The sequence below is a fragment of the Furipterus horrens genome, unplaced genomic scaffold (genome assembly GCF_987537825.1).
Source record: "Furipterus horrens unplaced genomic scaffold, mFurHor1.1.pri manual_scaffold_4, whole genome shotgun sequence".
Lineage (NCBI taxonomy): Eukaryota > Metazoa > Chordata > Mammalia > Chiroptera > Furipteridae > Furipterus > Furipterus horrens.
Genome location: NW_028327174.1, coordinates 60,984,758 through 61,001,925, shown reverse-complemented (window position 1 = coordinate 61,001,925; position 17,168 = coordinate 60,984,758). Strand labels below are relative to the sequence as shown.

The 17,168-nt window shown below is 44.8% G+C and overlaps 1 protein-coding gene across 1 annotated transcript in view; it reads left to right on the top strand.

The window, feature by feature from the left end:
- Nucleotides 1-17,168, top strand: part of PPM1H (protein phosphatase, Mg2+/Mn2+ dependent 1H) — a 252,010-nt gene that overhangs the window by 171,964 nt on the left and 62,878 nt on the right. The window contains exon 5 of the mRNA XM_090273548.1: nucleotides 5,918-6,002. Coding sequence (XP_090129674.1) covers nucleotides 5,918-6,002 — 85 coding nt within the window. The remainder of the gene's footprint in view (nucleotides 1-5,917; nucleotides 6,003-17,168) is intronic.

The window sequence follows — 17,168 nt, the reverse complement described above, 5'->3', positions numbered from 1 at the left end:
TATTTTCAGAATCATTTAAATTTAGACCGGAAAGGTGTCTGAGAAATGATCTGGTCCTACTCTTTCTTTTTATAGGCAAGGACACTGAGTCCCAGAGCTCAAGATTAGTGGTAAGGTGGGGCTGTCACCTACGGATCTGATTCCCACGCCAGTGCTCCTCCCGGGATGAATCCCTCCAGGCCATGGACTCTCTGAGCTGGGAGGGGGATTGACAGTGAGCCACTGCCCCACATTTCTTGTCATTTAGTGCTTTGGCTGTCACATGATAACCTGCGGAAGCCGCCAGAACCTCCAACAGCCAAAAAGGGCAGATACTGCAGAACCTTCCTTTTTATTTTGACCAGTTACCATTTTGTCTAGAGGAATGAAATGTAGGTCTTTTGACCCCAAATTATGACATCGGAGTAATTTGCAGGATTTTCTAGAAACTATTCTCTGAATTCAAACTTCCCCTAAGTCAGAAATAAATTGCCTTTATCCTCTCCTGTGGCTAATATTTGGGGTGCAGGGTGTGGAAAGAACATGTAAAAAACTGTTCATATCTTTGCTTTACCTCCTCTTCTCCCATCTGTGCAGCTGACTCATAAAATCACATTAAACCTAATTATTCACCATATTATAAATAATGCCTCATCTATTATACTGGACAAGATATTAAATAAAGCATATACATTCCAGTTACCATCTCTGCAAGTGAAATTCTAGCTTTAACTTTGGGGAATATACTTAGGAAACGTCCCCTCTGTATGGTAAGGAATACCAGGTGGGAGGTGGTTGCCAATTGATTACATTGGCCCGATCCCTAGTAGCTTCCTTCCTTAATCTCTGGCCAAACTCTGAGTAGGTAACAGAGTGTCATTCCATTTCTGACCAGAGTCGTACCCACCGTCTAGACCTAAGGCCCCAAAAGAAAGTTCAGGGCATGTGCCTAACTCTCTTTGATTCTCATTGCTGCCACAGCTGGCTGGCTCTTTAAAATTGTTCCTTAGGAAAAACATTTCACAAAATAATGAAGTAGAACATACGAGGTATACAGGATCCTATCATGACAGAATGGAGTGGGAAAGGAATGTCCCTGCGTTATTGGTGGTTTGATACAAGATTTGTCAACCTTCACATGCACTCCAGTCCCTTTGAACCCCTTCCCTCCTACTGCCCTGCTCCAGATTGGAGACCAGCACCCTGACAAATTGACCCCAAGATCCGAGGATGAAAGAAAGATCAAAAGAAAGCCAGGAAGCACAGAGGAAGAGGCATCATGATTTAGGGACTTGAAAGTCTGGCTGCCAAAAATGCTGTCTTCTTTAATCCATGATGTCTCATAAAGAAAGAACTTGATAGTTCAAACAGGAATGAAGACTGTTCTGTACACAGATGGATTGAGATGTAATGATCTATCTTAAAAAGTCATTTGCTAGGGTTATCCCAGCAGTGAATGTTGGAATTGAATGCTAATACCTCCTTGCGTGTGAATTTGCAATTGAAAAACAGAGTAAACATGGAGGTGGTGGCCGCTGCCTGGTCTACACACTCCCTTGCTGCCCACTAAAGTCACGGGCCCTGCCTCATTTACCCTTATTTTTGAGTCACTTTTCGGTGGTGACTCAGCCGGAACAACAACCTTTTTGGTCCATTGTCTTTTTGTAAAACCAATGAAAAGGCATTATAGATGTTTGAGGACTCAAACCATGTACAGTTAGACAGTTACAGATAATGTTGCTACTATGAAAAATTTTTGTTTAGGGTTTTTGCTTTGGATAAATCTGTCCATCTACCCAAGTCAAGCTCACTCTTCATTCATTTAGTCACTTACCCATCAACAAATGGGAATTGTGTGTCTGCCACAGGCCAGGCACAGAGCACTGGATGTTCAGAGACAATGACTTAGGTTCTGCCTGGGAAAGGTCCTGGAGCAGCAGACAGCCGTGGAAGCCAGCCAGCACAGTGAGGACTGGTAAGAAGTGGTACAGCTGGGCACATGACATCACGGGGTGGGTCGCAGAGAAGGAGCATTGAAGGCAATCCAGGAAGGCATTCTCCTGGGCTCATTCTCAGGGAGGAATAGTTTGGCCAGAAGAAGGGGTAGGTTGAAGTGTAAGGAGTAGCAAAAGTGAGGCCGAAGCCAGAAATGTAGGCAAAAACCAGATAGTAAAAGAAATCAGAAATTCTAGAAAGCCATCAAGGGGCATTATGTAGCGGATATGACATGTTGAGAGTAATGCTTCAAATTCACCTTGGTGACCACGTAGAACATGGGCCAGAGGGTGGCCCTGGGAACAGGGAGAGCAGCAGAGAGCTCCTGAGTCATGCAGACAAGTTCATGTATATCTGAATCAAGGTAGTAGCAGTAGGAATCAAGGAAAAGGAGAGATTCACATGCTATTGAGAAGGGAAAATTTGTCAGCACTGGTGCCTGTTTGGACTTGTTGGGTGAGAAACATGAGAAGTCTGAAATGCTCCCCGATCTCAGGGGCAGGGGCGACAAGGTGAAAGTAAAGTAGTGGTGTTGCTTGGAAAGGGGAATGTGGGCAGGACGGATCTGGGGGTGTGGTGCGGTTAGGATCTTAAGTTTGAAGCATGTTAAGTCTGAGATACCAATGAATATCCAAGAGGAGATATCTGTTGGCTAAAACACAGCAGAGATGTGCGTGCTGGAGAGGATGTTTGGAATCATCAGTGTATGTAGTTGTTGAAGCCATTTATTTATTTAGTAAATACTAGGGGCATGCTAGTCAGGGTCGGCCTCATGGGTGCGCGACCTGCGCCATATGCAGGCCTCCTTCTCAGGAGGGCCCCGCAATTGGTTTAATGCTTTGCTGTCAGCAGCTTAAAATTCTTATTAACAAGGGGTGCTGCATTTTTGTTTTGCACTAGGCCCTGGACATTGTGTAGCCAGTCCTGCTTACAATAGCTGGGTCCTGTGTATAGCAGTGGGGCTACCGTGTGGAGCAGGACAGACATAGTTCTTGCCTTAAGAGTTAGCCAGCTGGTGTGGAAGGCAGGTGATAAGTCAACAAGAACAAATTGTGATGGTTCCATATTAGAGTGCCAGAGGCAGGGAGCATACTGTAGAGATCTCTAAACCTAGTCTTAGGGGTGAAGGAGTGGGGAAATGAGATTGCTCAGGGAGAGGGGTTAGCCCGGAGAAGTCTGAGAGGTCGTGTCCTTGGGGGAGGAGGGAAAACAGGAGAACAGGTATCTCTGGCGCCAGGATTGGGACAGGTTGTCAAGTGCTGCCAGGGAGACTGTGGTCATGGGAATGCGGTCACGCCCAGTGGATATAGTAACTAAGAGGCCATTTGGTGACTTGTGAACAGTTGGGTAAAGGGAGGGGCAAGAACGAATTTACCACTGAGTGGTCCCTGGGAGGTGAGGAAGTAGAGACCCTGAATGTACCTCGTTATTTGTAAACTTCGGCTTAGTACAAAAGAAAAAAGAACAGGCTCTGAAAGTGGGTTTTGGCTTAGGAGAGTATCATTTGTTTAGTTTTGTTTTGGTTTTGGTTGATTTTAATCACAAACTGCGCTATAGACAGAGAGCTGTGGAGAGAGGGGTTGGGGATGACGGATATAGGGAAGAGTCTGAGGAGGGAAGTGATGATGCACTCGCTTTGGTCAGGAAGAGAAGGGGGAAAGATAGCTGAGAGAACAGGTGCATTTCTGGGTGACAGCCCCTCGTGGGTCTGTGAAGTCGACCCCACTTTACTCGCATGAGTGAGCAGCTGCTGCCTCTTAGTTTTCTCTTTTTGCCTCAAATTCAAGGAAATGATTCCCCTAAGTTGTCTCATCTGTTCCTCCATTCAGCACCTATTCATCGGGCTCATGCTGTGTGACAGGCGCAATGCCAAGCCTTTGGAAGAGAATGAACAAGATAAACAAGGCCCTGACCTCCTGACCAGCAGGTCCTGGGAGAGATGCTTCCTTCTGACTGGGTGTGTTGGCTCCTCCCCGCAGGCCCACACTGACCATGCCCACCTGCCTTCTCCTGGCCTCCAGTCTGACTTCCCCATCTTCTTTCTTTTTTTCATTGTCTTTTACTGCCTTCCTGGATATCCACCTTTCCTAGTTATGGCCTGGAAGCTGGAATTCAGGGGCCGTGTAGAGAAAGGGAAGAAAAAGAGTTAAAACTAGCTTTAAGTACAATTTTGAAGCAGAAGGTTGCCTTCGGCAGTTAGGACAGAATTACCTAGTCGGTCCGCTGGGTTCTCAGGGCCCTTTTTGCTGCTTTAAGAGTAGGCCCGAACCTAGACCTTCAAGTTCTCCATCCTCTGTCAGAGTCCTTACTCCCTCATCATAGTTCTTGTCAACTGATGATTAGGACAAAGATAATTTAAATGAACTCACACTGATATGTGAATGGGGGATGCCACCTTGGGGGGCCTATGATTGCATTGTACAAGAAGCTCTGGGTTTATGAGAGGGAATCTTTGTCCTGTTTTCAGCAGCAAAATAAAAGAAGTGACACAAATGTCAAAGCAGGAGGCACCCTCTTTGCCAAGTCAGCTCCCTTAAATGTTTTCATTTTTTCACAGCTTCCACCAGTTTTCTCTTAGACTACAAATTCTCTGAAGTCCCCTAGATTTTTCGTTGCCATCTCCTCCCTTGCCTGCCCCCCTCCCCCCTCCTAGGACAGCAGCCACTGGGCACAGGTGATAAGGGGTTGGGGGAGGGGTCACGACAGCTGCAGCCATTTGCAGGGATTGTTTCTAAGTCAGGGACTGCCTCTGCCACGGAAGGAGCCATGCCAGGGGCTCCTTGGCACAGAGAATGCAGCCTCTCCTGGAGCCACCGAGGCATCGCCCAGAGCTGAGCTCATCATAGGCACTTGGGTGTTTGTGGATCTTCACAGAGAAGGGTGTCAGGTGTCAGGTCTCTGGCTGCCTGGTAGCAGGGAGCTGCGGGTTAGAATAGAACGCAATTCCCCAAACCACTTCGATTCATCATAGAAATGGCAACCCTCCACTGTACCGATCGATAGCTGGAAAGTGGCTGTCAGGAACCACTTTAGAACAAGGTCTAAGCACAGGAGGCCCCACTGGGAATAGGCCTCAGAAAGGTTGCTCCGCTGTTATTGATCTTGCAGCCTCTCCTTTAGACATCTGCTTTGAAGGACTCTGTTCTCTCTAAAGTCCTGGAGTCAGCAGTAGCTCTTGGGCACATTTTTGGGAGTGTGTGAATTTCCTGAGCTTTAAGATGAGATGAGGGTGGATTTTCTTGGACCGAGGCTGTCACCCTGGAAACTCAGGATCCTTGGTCAGGTGTCTTTAGGTTCTGAGGAGCCTATGAATTGCTGGGGGATGTTACTACTGTACAGATTCTGATGCAGTGAGTCCAGGGTGGCCCCTGAGAGTCTGCATTTCTAACAAGTTCCAAGGCCCATGACACTGAGTAACAAGGATCTAGAGCTGTACTGTCCACTACGTTAAACACTAGCCACTTGTGAATGCTTGGACCTAAATTAATGAAAGTTAATTAAATTAAAAATTCTGTTTCTCAGCTGCCCTGGTCACAACTCGCATGCTCCATACCCACACATGGCCGCCATGTAGGACTGTACAAATTAAAACATTCCTGTTATCACAGAAGGTTCTATTAGAGAACACTAGCCTCTGCTGGACCGTTCATTTATTCACTGAAAATCCAGTGCACGCTGGTAGTATGCCTGGAGGTGGGCATCGATGCACGGTCCAGGGAGCAGGAAAAGTGAACCTAAGCTCGCTAAAATGGAACGCTTTTAAAGTACAGATGCCTGTGATGTGATGCGCACCCAGAGTTGGTAGCAGTGAGTTTGCCATGCAGGTCGGAGGAAAAAGTATCACCTGGGCGTTTCATTTGTGTTCTCAGCCAGGCTGTGGCATTCACACAGAATCTGGGCACCTATGAGACCAGATGCTGACCATGCACTTTCACCATTTCAGGGCCATAATCATCAGGAATGGAGAAATCATCCCCATGTCTTCGGAATTCACCCCCGAGACCGAGCGCCAGCGACTTCAGTACCTGGTAAGAGTCACGTAGGTTTGGAGTCGGGGCCGGTGTCGGGGCTGCTTCGGAGGAACAGGTTGCTGCTGACGGGGGAGCAGGCCCACAGCAGTCGAACGACATATGGTACGAACTCCCCCACATACCTTCTGGATCACACATCCCAGCTCTGTGTGCGACGCCACACCCCACCTCCGTGAATTTATTATGGTGGCTGATTTTCTTCCATCTGTGGCCAGTCGTCAAAGCCATGGCACGCTCTGTTGCTTTTAATGGGTTTTGTATGCATGATATGAGATGCGGTGTTCAAGAACGCAGACACCTTCCTCCTTAGTTTGCCTTGCCACTCGCTTTAATTTAAGCACAGGGGCTCGGTCTGAGTCATGTCGTGAGAAGGATGGCGGCCCCAGGAGCCCGCTGACACGCCACTCACTTCATGCTCAGGTACAAGTCTTTCTGGGAGAGATGCAGGTGTCAGACAATCTGCTTCTACCCTGAAAAAAATTCTTCATGTAGATCACTCTCTTCAGGTAAAATTATGAGAGGGCTGTAGAGGGGGCTGTTTGGTTTTTTAGGTCTTGAGAATTTTTGCTTTACTTGAAGATTTGAGTTTTCTGGAACACAGAACACTCTCATGTCCCTGTCCTCAAATGACTGGGGTGGGGCATTAGGCTTATTAGACTCTCAGCTCAGTGAATTTGGTCATCCTCCCAGGTTCTTTTTGGTGGGGCATCTTTGGGGACTAACTGTGTGAATAGTTCTGTGGATAAAACATTTTCTTAGCAGCTGGTTTTTTGTTTTTTTTTTTAGATACCGTAGCTAAAGCAGTGACCCTCTGATCTTGGGACAGGATTGATCCAGGCTTCACAGAAGGGACTTTGTTCATGTCGCTGAATTTCAGCATGTGCGAATGGCCAGGATTTGATGACTTGGGTCAATTTAGACAGTAGCTGTGTTCTTTCCCTCAATTTTCTCGTCTCTCTTTTTGTTTGTTTTATTCAGTAACTAAGCTGTATTGCTTTTGGTAGTTATCTGGCACATAAAACAGCAGGAATCCAGAACCAATGTGAAAACACTTCTTCACTCTTTTATGAACTCCTGCTGTCTAACCTTCCTGATGCTTTTTGCAAGCAGATCTACCTGAAGCCACTCCTAGGAGCCCAGACTTTGTTATTTATTTATTTATTTTAAATTTAATTTTACTTTTGATTGTAGAGAGAGGGAGAGAAACATCGTTGTGAGAGAGAAACATCAATCAGTTGCCTTCTGCACAGACTGGGGATCGAACCTACAACCTAGGGATGTGCTCTGACTGGGAATCGAACTGGTGACCTTTCAGTGTGTGGGCAAAACCCAACCAATTGAGCCACACCGACCAGGGCTAGGAACCCAGACTTGAGAGCTCTTCATTTTCTTTGGCAGTCAGGGCAGATGGAAGGAATCCTGCAGCATCCATGGAAGGTCTTCATTCTGGCCCCAGCTCTGTTACTTGCCCATTGGGTAGCTATGTGTGAGTCTCTTAACATTTCCAGATCTTGGTTTGTCATTTATAAAATGGAGAACTAGATTAGAGGATCACTAAGGGGTTAGAGCTGCCAGGGTGCCTTCCAAGTCGAGTTCATAACAGCAGCCCTGCTTGCCACCCGTCTGGTTTTCTCTAATCCATCTCCCACAAAACCACACAAGTGATCTAATCACAGCCGTTCTCACTCCCCTGCCTAAAAACCTGTGGCTTCCCCAGTGCACAGAATGGAATGCTGGCCACATTCGGCAGACCCAGAATCGTGGCCCCACCCGCCTTTCCAGCATCAGTGCACTGCTACCCCCACCAGCACCACCCTGCATCCTAGGCGGCAGCCACAGACAACTGTCTTCCGTCTGCAGGACACGGTGTGATCTCTCCAACCTCCATGCCTTTGGAAATATGCTCTGCCTGCGTAACCCTTCTCTTCCCTGCCAGGAAAACGCTTCCTCATTCTGTGAGACCCCAAAGCAAATGTCACTTCTTCCAGGAAGAGTCTCCTCATCTTCCCAGGGGGTCACCCCCCCAGGGCCCACACAGCGCTGTGTAGAGGCCTTTAGCATACAGTGTTGTATTGCTTGTCCCAATCTTAGTCTCCCCTTACAGACAAGTCCTTAGTCACCTCATATTGCCAGAGGAGGTACTGAGGCAGGATCTGTTGAATGACTGAAAGAATGAATCAGTGTTCATATTGACATCTGGACAGTTACCACATGGTACTCTCCCCACCACCTCCCCCCAAAACCTGCCACAGCGGGCAACAGTCCTTTGCCTCCCTGCCTCAATGGCACCCTGTCTTCATCACCTCCTTGCTCTCTTAGTGGAAACTCTTTCTTGTTTTCCTGCTAGAGGCCATGGGTAATCACAGGTTCACCTTTTTTATTTTGAAATAATTTCACGTTTTTATGTTACCAGAATGGTACAAAAAGCTCAAAATGTTGACTTTTGAGGCGGGATGGGAATACCGACATTTTTCAGGATCCTGAATATTAGTTGTGTCTTTTGAGATGGTTGGAATATGTGTGGCTTCAGAGCTCAGCTTTGTCACGTAACTGTGATTTCAGTAAGGCCCTTTACTGATCCCCAGCTTCTTCGTTGGCAGTGGGTATAGAAAACCTCAGAAGGCAGGCATGAGATTTAAATGGAATAATGCATGCAGGCTTCTTTTGTGGCACTTAGTACTCCTTTGGTTATTGTTTCATGAATCAAGGTCTTGCCACTTTAAATCCTACTGGCCCACAAAGTACAATAATATTTTTCTCCTTGTTTTTACTTAATAATCACCCTGCCCTGTGTGGCGTGGCTCACTTGGTTGAGTGTTGTCCCGCAAAGTGAAAGGTCACTGGTTCGATTCCCAGTCAGGGCACATGCCTGCGTTGAGGGCCAGGTCTCCAGTTGGGGCATGCAAGAGGCAACCAACCAATCAGTGTTCCTCTCGCACATCGATGTTTCCCTCCCTCTCTTTCTACCTCCCTCCCTTCCCCTCTCTCTAAAAACAAATAAATAAAATCTTGAAAAAAAAAAAATCACTCCTAATGTTCCTAAGATTAATGTGTGTTTCGGTGTCACTCTCGGACAGTCAGTGTGGACACTTATTAGTCCGCAGAACTGAGCTAATGTCTGAGTTTCTGAAAGGTAATAACACTGTCCCTGTTCTTTTTAATCCTTACTCCTAAATCATATAGGTTTCTCTGTAATTAAAACTTTTCTCCCCAGACAGCAGGAATGTAAATGAACGGAACATAAAATATCCTGGTTGTCGAGCTCCCTGTTCTGTTAAGAGTCTAAGAACATGTGCTTTGAAATGAACAAATCCAGTGATAACATTCACATGACCAGTGATGCAAATTCTATGAAGTATTCAAATTAGGGGATTTGTAGCATAAAATAACCTTGTGGTGAAATCTTTATGGTAAAGTATTGACAGAATTAGGACGTTTTGGGGGTAAAATCTTGAAAATAATTTCAGTTGGAGGGAAACTGAAATGTGATGTGGACTCTCGTAGCTCAGCCCTGGCTCGGGCTCTGTGACCTCACACTGCTCACACATATTGCTGACTTTCCTTTGCCCCTGAGGGAAATGTATGGGAGTACTTCCCTTGAGATACTCATTATATGCTCTGAAATTGAAATGAGAAGTAATCCCATGGTAATATAAGACACAGTATATGTCTTATAATTTCAAGTGCATCTCATTTTAGCAATTCATTTTTTTAAAACAGTTTTCTAAACTAATTGCGAAACTGTTTAGTGTAAGGATAGTTGTATTCTTTACATGATTTAAGTTAGTCCATAGCTGGGAAGTTAACAATGTATTTTTTATTCTGAGGTCAAATTAAATTTTGTTTTTATGATGTGTTAAGGGAACATTTATGATAGAATTATTAAAACTCCTAGGTCCTTCGAGACGTGATGTGAGCAGCTGTCTGCAGTCCCAGGACTGTGTGACTGGTGGAAATGGTTAATGATTTTTCTGGAGGGAGGGAGGGTCGAGAGCCCTTTGTACAGGAACCAGTTGGATCTGTGTGGAAGAGGAATGTTCTTGGTGTGCACAGCCTGGATTTGGGGGGGATTATAGAACTGCAAGCAGATTACAAGATGATGAATGTGGCAGGCACGATAATGCTATTTGGTCTTGCATCCTGACCTCAGAGGGCCCTGCCTGCAGCTCTCAGGGTAATGTGAATTTTGTTCTGTAGATTCTTGGGCAGGGTGATTAATCAAGCAGGCTTGTGGCTTTGACGTGTTCACACAGAATGTGGCAGGTGTGTGATGAAGGGGTCAGGGGCTATGACTTCTGCCCTAGCACCTAGGGAGAGCCGATGATCCTATAGTCATGTAGGATCATGTTGCTGGGCTTTTTTTTTTTTTTTTTTAATGTTTCCAGGGTAATTGAAATAAAACATTTAAGGGGGTCCACCAAGCTAAATAGAATGTTTTGATGGAGTCAAGGCCCAGAAAGGAGGGAAAGCAATCTGGTCTGTGAGCATTTCTCAACACAGGTTACTGCTGTAGCCTCCAGGAAAATCACCCCCATCTTTGCTTTAGGTCAGGGGTCTCCAACCCCCTGGGCCTCAGACTTGTATGGGTCTGTGTCCTGTTAGGAGCCAGGCCACGGGCAAAGCTCAACTGAGCTCCACCCCCTCTCTCCTCCTCCTTACCCCGACACCTGTACTTGGAAAATCCTTAGAAAAATTGTCTTCCACAAAACCAGTCCCTGGTGTCAGAAAGGTTGGGGGACCGCTGCTTTAGATGGCAGCCACAAATGGATTTCCCTCAGGGGCACCTCTGTAGCCCATAGGTATGAGAGTGATGGCTTGCCTTCCATTCTGCTAGACATATTTTAAACTCTGATTTGATTACATTAAGATGTGCTGGTATCATCAAACCTTCAGATAATGTACTTCTGTCCTTGTAGATGATCCAGCTCTGCAGCTGTTTTTCATCAAGGGCAATACACAGAAGAGATAAAAGTGGGTTTCAAATACACATGTGATACACACAAGTGCAACATTATCTGAGATGATTTTTTGCGGTGTCCTTGGAATGGCCCTCAGCCTCCCACACCAAGTCTTGTTCTGTTTGCCAGCCATTTCCCTGGTTCTGGGCTTGGAAAACTTCAAGAGTTATCTTCCAAAAAGTATATTCCTTAAGCCAGAACTTGCTTTTCAGACAGGAGGCTATGATTGGGAGGGTGAAGTGACCGACCAGCCACCTCGACATCTCACTAAACCCTGAGAGCAGTTAGGTCTGGGATCCTGGCTTCAGTCACAGGGAAGCAACTTCACCACCACCCTGCTTTGTCTGGTGACTGAGTCATGGAAAAATTCACTCCAATCCTCATTTAACCCCACCACCACCTTTGCAAAATAGCATATGAGTTGCAAAATGTCTAATTAAAAAATGGCAGGCTCAAGTGGTTGACATTTTTCATACTTACTGTAGACTCCATTGATCACAGATGTCGCAAAGCCAGGAAATTTTCAGAGCCCTCAGCGGACACTGCCCAGGGTTTTAGAGGCAGAGCGTCTATGCAGCTGCCCTAGGAGCCCTGACTGGCTTCAGGGGAGACTTGAAAGACGTGAGCCCTTCTCATTGAACCTCACCACTCCAGATCCTTCATTTTGAAAATGAATATAAATGGATGTTCGGTTCATTCCAGGTTGGATAGTGTCAGAGACTTGATGTTGAGGCATCATAAACCTACTATGTAAAACTAAGAAAATAGATTCCATGCAGTTGAACAAAATACTCATGAGAATGTATCCCTAAGTTTTCTTTAAAAAAGAAATTTTTATCTTTCTGCCCAGTTGCTACACATATACAATGTTTAGACTCTCTGAAGCCCCCTTGGCCCCCACCCAACATTCTGAATAAAAAGTTGGGCACAAAAAGCCAGAGCCATCTGTCCATAGGGTTCCTTAAGAATTGATCTTGGTGTAAAGAAGCAAGATAATACCTTGCATCCTTTAAATATATGAAACTTAAATATGCTCTCAGAGGGGTACGTTGGATTCACTGGGGCTTATTAGGGCAAACACTTTACTGTCTATAAAACAATTGCTGTGCTCCAGATGCTTCCTCTATGAAACAGGGTAATTCAAGGACCCTTACAGGATTGGTATGAAAATTAATGAGTTAATATTTGCAATGTGCTCACAACAGTGCCTAGATCAGAGGCAAAGTAAAACCTCTTAGTTTTCAAATCTAACTATATAGGAAGAACTTTTATATGGCCATCCTGCCATTGGGACCACTTCTGTGGCCTTTTATAAAATTTCTAAGTTCCATCCGCATATGCAAAGAGATGGAAGATATGCAGGCATATTCGTTTTTGCTGACATGAGTTGTTCTCTGTTCAAATGAATGCCTTTCCTCAGCTTTGTACTTAGGAAGAAAAAGTATTAGGCCAATAAATATGGAAACCTTATATGTTTTATGTAAACGAATATTTTACCCCTTGTTCTATACATTAAACTGTTGCAGAGTTGACAAATCTAGGCAATTTTGTTTAATGTATCCATTTGCATACCAGCTTCCATGTGGCTTCTTTATCATAAGTTATAAATTTTACAGTTTTAAAGTTATTTTAGAGGCATGCTACTTCTCTCCGGTTGATCAGTACAATCTCGTGTAAAATTTAAATGTGAACCTTTCTCGACATCCCCATAAACCAGACAGAATTTCATTAATATTCAATTCTATAATAGCTTGTACATACAAGCTTGGTTCTTATTATTTTGAGGATTTTAAGGACAAGTTAAGACTGAAAGAATTCTTTATGGAGGACTCCAACCCATGCATATTTAAATCTCAGCCATTTCACATTTTTCCTTCTTTTTTTTACCCAAACCAAAATATTCTATTTCTGCGCTGTACATCAGGCAGTCAGCCTTGGCTCTGGGGGAGCCGTCTCATTTGACCGTTAGTGATTACCAGTGGTTTGGCTGACGTTATTAATTTCATTTCATTTGTGACCTTAGACTTTCTATCATGATAAATCATCTTGAAATGGAAGGCTTCCAGTCCTCCTCTCATATAATTTGATGAGGTTTTTTTTCCTCCTTAAGGGCAAGAAAGAGGATAAATTACTCAATTTTTTAAAAGATTTGTGTTAAACACTGAAAACCCCCATTTTGATTGCTTCCCTTCAAATATTGAAAGATTTGAACACTTAAAAAATTAATGCAGAGAAAAGTTTTCTAGTTAGAGGACTTTACACATTATTTCCTGTTATGGAATCTGCTTTCTCATTTAACACATGAGTCTTTTCACTTTCTATGTTCTGCTGATGGGAGTGGAAATTGGAACAACTACTTTGAAGAAGGGTTTGGCAGTCACTCCTGAAGCTGAGTAGTCCCACTCGTAGGTGTGCACCTGATTGAAGTGTGTACACATGCTCACCAGGAGACTAGGATGTGCATACAGCACTGTCTGAAACAGCGCAAACTGGGACTGTCTACGTGCCCACGGAGAGTGGGATCGGTAAATAAACGTGGCCAAGTCACAGGATGGAATGCTATGCAGCACCAGAAGTAAACAGTTGTAACTACACACAATAACATGGACAAATCTCACAGGCTTCACATCCAGCTAAGGGGGCTACCGATAGGATTCCACAGAAATGGGCCAAACCAGCCTGGAAGTTGGGATCGTGCTTCCCTTGGAGGGAGCAGCAGTGATTGGACAGAATCCTGACCACAGTGCGCTGGTAATGTTCCATTTCTTGATCTGGATGCCAGTTACATGGGTATGTTCAGTTTGTGAAAATTCACCAACCTCTACCACTATGATACAAGCACTGTACTGTATATATGTATATGTTTTTCATTGAAAAATTTTTATAAAAAGTACTTACACTTTATTTAACTGTATATTACCCTTTGCAGGAGGGGCCCTCCTTGGTTCCCTGCAGGGGCCTCAGGTCTTGAAGTATCAGGACAACTTCCTCAGGAAGCAACACCCCGGCTGCGTCTCTGTCCCACACTATTCTCTCCTAGAGCGGCTCCCAGAACCCCCCACTTGTGGGTCCACCCCCTGTTTCCTTGCCTTGCTCTTGCTGCGCTTGCCCCGGAGCCCTTGCCTGACCAGCTCCCAAGATCCTTGTCAGATTCTCTCCCCGTTCTTTGTGCCTTAGTCCCTGGGGATAGCTCCATTTTTACACATAAGCCTTCTTCAGTCTCCGCTGTGGGCGTGTGAGTTCTGACCAGGGAGGGCCACTTATTTTTATTTATTTATTTATTTCCTCACCCAGGGACATTTTTTCATTGCTTTTAGAGAGAAAGGACATGGGTAGGTAGAGAGAGAGAAACATCAATTGGTTGCCCTCTTGTATGCACACCAACTGAGGATCAAACCCGCAACTTGGGTATGTGCCCTGACTAGGGATCAAACCCACAACCTTTTGGTCTATGGGATGATGCTCCAACCAGCGGAGCCACATCAGCCAGGGCCTCTTTTTATTACTCTTTGAATTTATAGCCCATGGTACCTTGCACGCACAAGAGCTCATGTTAGTTGCACAAATTCCTTTGGCTGGATACCCCCATACTTGGGATAGTCTCCTCATTGGCTGATACCACTCACTGGCAAGCTGACAACAAGGCAACAGAAAAAAGTTCATTAAAAGGAGGAAGCATTTTATGTGCCCAGAAGGTAATTTTGAGTAAGCTTAGGACCCATCTTCTCAGTGTGCACAGGAAGCCGGGTACTCAGTCTCTGCCCGTTACCTTTACACACACATCACTCTCTGGGATCCCTGTTCCTGCTTCCCCTCTCTTTTTCCCCCTGCCTTGCCAAGGTGCTCGGAGCTCTTCCCCTGCCCAGGAGGTGGAGCTCAGATCCTGTGCTCTGGAGCAAGGCAGGACCTGGCTTAAGGTTTCTCACCCACTCTGCTCTAGTGAGAGGCTTTCTGGAAGGTTCCAGAAGGTGTCTCTTCTTCCAGCACGTTCCCCTCTTGTTATACTTCAACCTCTCTGCAACACAGGGATTCTCAGTAGGATGGGATGGTTTGTTTCTTCACAGTGCGGTGTTTGCCTCTCTCCCCTACCCTTCAAGCTAGTTTCTGCCCAGGACTAGAGAGGAGAGTGGTCAGAAAAAGAAGTGCAGTCCTCCTACCCCCTTCTTGGTGTCCAGCCACTTCTTGGCACAAAAGGGGGTACTCTAGTGTCCTTTCCTGAGAGATGCCCCTTCTTGTCACTGGCCAGATGGAATCACGTCTGGAAGTTTTTCTCACTAGCTGCCCAGACACTAAGTGACAAGGATATGTCCTTCTTTTAGCAACCCTGTGTTCTCTTGAGCCAAAGGTGACCTGCCTTTGGTTTTGCCAGGGCAGTGGTTACCCAGCTTTCCCCCCAGGTGCTATTTATGGCACACACATGAACTCGGGTGCACCTCCACCCCCTCCATCCTCTCAGAAGCATTCTGCTATGTTTCCTTGAGGGAAAGCCTCAAAATTTAGGGTGGAAATAGAGGTACAAAAAGCAGTCCATTTTTTTCACATGGGGCATGCCAGCACACTTTAAATTAGATTTTAGTATAAAAATATGTTTCTAGGTTGGTAGTTGGCATGCTATTTAGTAGAGAAGATAAATAACATTATATAGATATTCTTAGGGTCATGAAACATCATGGGAATTTTAAGTGGTATAACTGCGCCCATCCACACACATGTGGTATTACAGGAAGGACTCTATCAAATTATAACATGTTAGCTAAATCCAAAATATGGTGACGTATGTCCAAGCTTGTTTTTATGTGCCATGGACCTTAGTTTTAACTTTTTCAAAAAATTGAAAGCCATATTGTTTTATTTTGTAGAGTTTAAATAATCACAGAAAGCAGTTGTGTAAAGCAGGTCAGAATGTTCTGTGTTCATTGTTTCAGCAAATACTTATTTAGGGCCTTTACTGCATTAGGTGCTATGCCAGGCACTAGAGTATAGCTAAGATTTAAAAAATAACAAACATATTTAAGGATAGCTGGTATTACTTGCATCACATGCAGATGTTTCTAACATACGTATATCCAAATAGCATCCTCAAAGACAGATAAAGTAGATCCAACATATTAGATAAATAACAATGTTTAGGAGAATGTCCAGTGTTTTTATTTGCTCCCTTCTTGGATTTTCATCCTTTTAACTTTCACATTTTTAACAGGCAGCATCCCTATGAAATGTGCGTTGGGAAAGGGCTGTAATCATGTGTACATATTTATGAGCTGCCCAGGTTCGGACAGTGGAGTAAAACATGCCAAAGTTGTCCATGAATCTTACAGGTTTGGAGTCAGGAAATCACTGAGTTTTATGACTGAAAAGAACCTAATAAACTCTTGCTTTCATATTTTAAAGACTTTAATCTGTGAATAGGTTGCTTAAATTGAGTTATAAGTAAATTCACTTTTGCCATTCAGGATTCTACAGTGATGACTTGAGCGACGTTTCCTGTGGGGCAGACCGACACTAATGAATTAACACTAACCAGTCACATCCCCTGATGCGGGGCAGTCCTGAGAGGAATTTCTGAGCTCCCAAGTTGCCAGGCCTCTCTACTTCTGAGGACAGATGCCTCCATGCTGGCCTGTTGGGGAGCAGCGGGCCCTGGTTGGCTCTTCCCAGTGGCTTAAGCATTCCCGCAGATGATTGGGATAAGGAGGAGCAGTGAAGCTCCTCTCAACAATTCTCTAAAATGTAGTTTAAAAACCAGGTTCTCAAATAAAATAACTTTTTGTATATTTTAAAACAAAGATAATTACTATTCAGTGGTAGAAATATTGATGTCATGACATTTTATAACATTTTGATGAGTTTGAGTGTTATACATATATCAACCCTATTCATATGTTGAAGCCCTGAGCCCTAATGTGCTGAATTTGGAGATAGGGCCTTTACAGAAGTACTGAGGTTAAATGAGGTCCTGCGTGTGGGGCCCTGATCTGATTGAATTGGTGTCCTGATGAGAGAAACCAGAGAGCTCGATTTCTCTCCCCACGAGAGCAGGGAGGATAGGCCCTATAAGGAGGCAGTGAGAAGGTGCCTGTATGCAAGGCAGGAAGAGAGCTCTCACCAGGCAGCCAGTCTGCTGGCACCTTGACCTTGGACTTCCCAGTCTTGAGAACTGGGAGAAATAAGTTTCTGTTGTTTAAGCCCTTCCTTATTTTGATAA